At 53.4% G+C, this 2,757-nt stretch overlaps 1 protein-coding gene across 1 annotated transcript; it reads right to left on the bottom strand.

The window, feature by feature from the left end:
- Positions 1–239: 239 nt before the first annotated feature.
- Positions 240–2,047, bottom strand: PABPC4L (poly(A) binding protein cytoplasmic 4 like). The gene has a single exon (XM_062199080.1). The coding sequence runs from the start codon at positions 1,553–1,555 to the stop codon at positions 443–445; it is 1,113 nt and encodes a 370-aa protein (XP_062055064.1). The 5' UTR covers positions 1,556–2,047; the 3' UTR covers positions 240–442.
- Positions 2,048–2,757: the final 710 nt, after the last annotated feature.

Below are 2,757 nucleotides of genomic sequence, written 5' to 3'. Positions count from 1 at the left end.
GGATAAAAAGCTAGAAAATTTCATTGGCAAAGATAAATTATTTTGGAAACTTTGAGTATATTTTCCTAGAAGAAATTAAAGTCAGTACTATTAAAACAAGAAAGAAAATATCCAGGAATCTCAAATAATTACCTCACTTCAGTCGCTACAAAATGCAATAAAATATATTTAAGTATATTTATTGCTATGGAAAGTATATCAAAATAAGAAAAAAATTCTCAAACTAAAAAGTGTGCTTCTGTAAAGGGAATCGATCTTTTAAGATCACTTTATTTTTCCACAAAAAAAGTCTTTGTATAAAAAGCCTTTTGTTATAAAGTTTGCTAAACTAGCAGCCACCCAGCGGGATTTAAAATTAACAAAGGACATTTCAGACAGAGATCATTCAGGTTTCCCCAACCTGCTACAGAAATCAGGCTGCTGAGGGTTAAGTGTCTGTTTCCTAGTATCCCTGGGCCAAAGCAATGTTGAGAGGTTTGGAGCCCAAGATGCGACCATTCATCACAGTCATTGCTCTAGTGGCGTCCTCAGGAGAGGAGAAGCAGATCAAGCCAAAACCTTTGCTTTGTCCTTCTTCCTGCATCACCTTAACTCTGCTAATGGACCCAAAGGAAGAAAACTCCTTTCGGAGTTTTTCATCATCAATGTTCTCATCAAGGTTCTTAATGTAGAGTTTCGCCCCTTGGCACCCGCGGATTCTTTCCTTTTTCAACTGCTCAAACATGTGCTTTAACTCAGCCTGCCGCTCTACCTTCTTCTGTGCCCGACCTACAAAAATGGGCTGCCCGTTTACTTCCTTGCCGTTCATTTCTTCCACGGCCTGTCTGGCGGCCTCGTGGCTGTCAAAACTCACAAAGCCGAAGCCTCTGGATTTCCCACAGGAGTTGGTCATCACCTTAACACTGAGAATTCTGCCGTACGCACTGAAGACTTCCCGCAGCCTCTCATCATCCATGTCGTCCCCGAAGTTTTTGATGTAGACATTGGTGAATTCACCGGCTTTGTTTCTGAGCTCGGCTTCCCGATCTTTGCGGCTTTTGAATCTGCCCACAAACACCTTGCAGTCCTTGAGGAACTTCCCGTTCATCTCCTCGATGGCCCTGTCTGCGGCACTCTGGCTCTGGAAGTGCACGAACGCATAACCCTTGGAGCCCCGGTCATCACTCATCACCTTGGAAGAAAGGATCTTTCCAAACGCTGAAAAACATTCATAAAGGCTTTTGTTGTCTATGGACTTGTCCAGATTCTTGATGAACACGTTCCCGATTCCAGATTTCCTCAAGTAGGCGTCCCGTTGGGACCACATGAGTCGGATGGCCTTGCCTTTCACCACATCGAAGTTCATTGTGTCCAGGGCCTTCTGGGCATCGGCCAGCTGCAGGAAGTTGACGTAGGCATAGCCCAGAGAGCGGCGGGTCACCAGGTCCCTGCAGATGCGGATGGACAACACGGGCCCCACCCTGCTGAACTTCTTGAACAGCAGGTCCTCGGTGACATCGGAATGGAGGTCGCCCACGTAGAGGGAGGCCATGCGGTACTTGGCTGCCACATTCATCTCCTTGTCTTTCACCACCAGGTGTTTTCACAAAGATTCCTGCAAGGCGGGAAGCCTAGGCCACAGCTCAGACCCGGCTCCAGTGAGGTGGCCTCGGGAGCACCGCGTAGAAGCCACGCAGTGGACTTCAGGTACAGCTCCCCCAAGCTCAGGCGACACCTTGGTCCAAAAGTCTCCACAGCCGCCGATCTGCGCCTCCCTGAGACTGGGCGGCGGAACGCCAGGCGCCAAGCACCGGGAAAGGCTAGGAGGAGCAGCCGTGCCTGCCCGCCCATGTGTGAGCTCCCTTCAAGCGCGCCTGGCCCTCCATCTGCGCCTTCTCCACACACACACACACACACACACACACACACACACACACGGGAGCGTCCGCGCGCGCGGTCGCTGGTTTCTGAATAAAAATAGGCCTAGCTCACACTGGTTTAAAGTTACAGCTGCTCTGAGAACTCCACAAGTGGCATCGGAGGCAGCCGGCCGGGCCCCCCGGGCGCGCGAGCGGGGCAGGCGCGACCGGAACCCACCTGGTACCCGGTTCGGCGGGCGCTGCCTCCCCTCAGCGGCCCCGGAGCGCCGCGGGCTTCGCGCGACCCGACGAACCCGGGCGCCCTCCGCTCCGGCCGTCCCCGCGCCGCGCCCGAGGGCTGACCGACAGACGGACGGACCACGGACTCACGGACTCAGCCGAGAAGGCAGCGGTCGGTCGAGGACTGGGGGTGCTCACCCGAGCTGCGGCCGGCCGGGGGCGGGCGGGAAACCCGGAACTCCAGCGCGGAACTTCCCGCGCACTCGCTGCCAAGTGGGATGTTTTCTTTTTCATATTTTTTTTTTTTTGTCGGAACGTTTTTCTTTCCCCCCGCCCCTCTTACACGTTTCCCACCCCCCCTCAGACTGTTAAACTGAGAAGCGGGAGGCGGTGACTAGGGTGGAGAGAGGCAGCCTGGGGGAGTGGCCCCAGTAAACCCACCCGCCTGGGGCTCAGCTTGGGGCTGACTGGAGGAGGGTTTCCAAATGTGGAACAGTGCCTGCCGTACTTACTCGCTGCAAACTCTCCAGGAGTTTCTTGGGACTCTTGGGTGAGCTCCAGTATCCGAACCTCGTTCTACTGAGTCCTGCAGGACTCTCGTCAAGTGCCAGCCACAACTGCTGCTTAGTTCGCTTAGGTAACTGCAGGACACAGTGTTTTTTTTTAACCCTCCCCCCAA

Source organism: Lepus europaeus, chromosome 8 (genome assembly GCF_033115175.1).
Source record: "Lepus europaeus isolate LE1 chromosome 8, mLepTim1.pri, whole genome shotgun sequence".
NCBI lineage: Eukaryota > Metazoa > Chordata > Mammalia > Lagomorpha > Leporidae > Lepus > Lepus europaeus.
The sequence above is the reverse complement of the archived record's forward strand: the minus strand, read 5'-3'. Positions and strand labels throughout refer to the sequence as shown.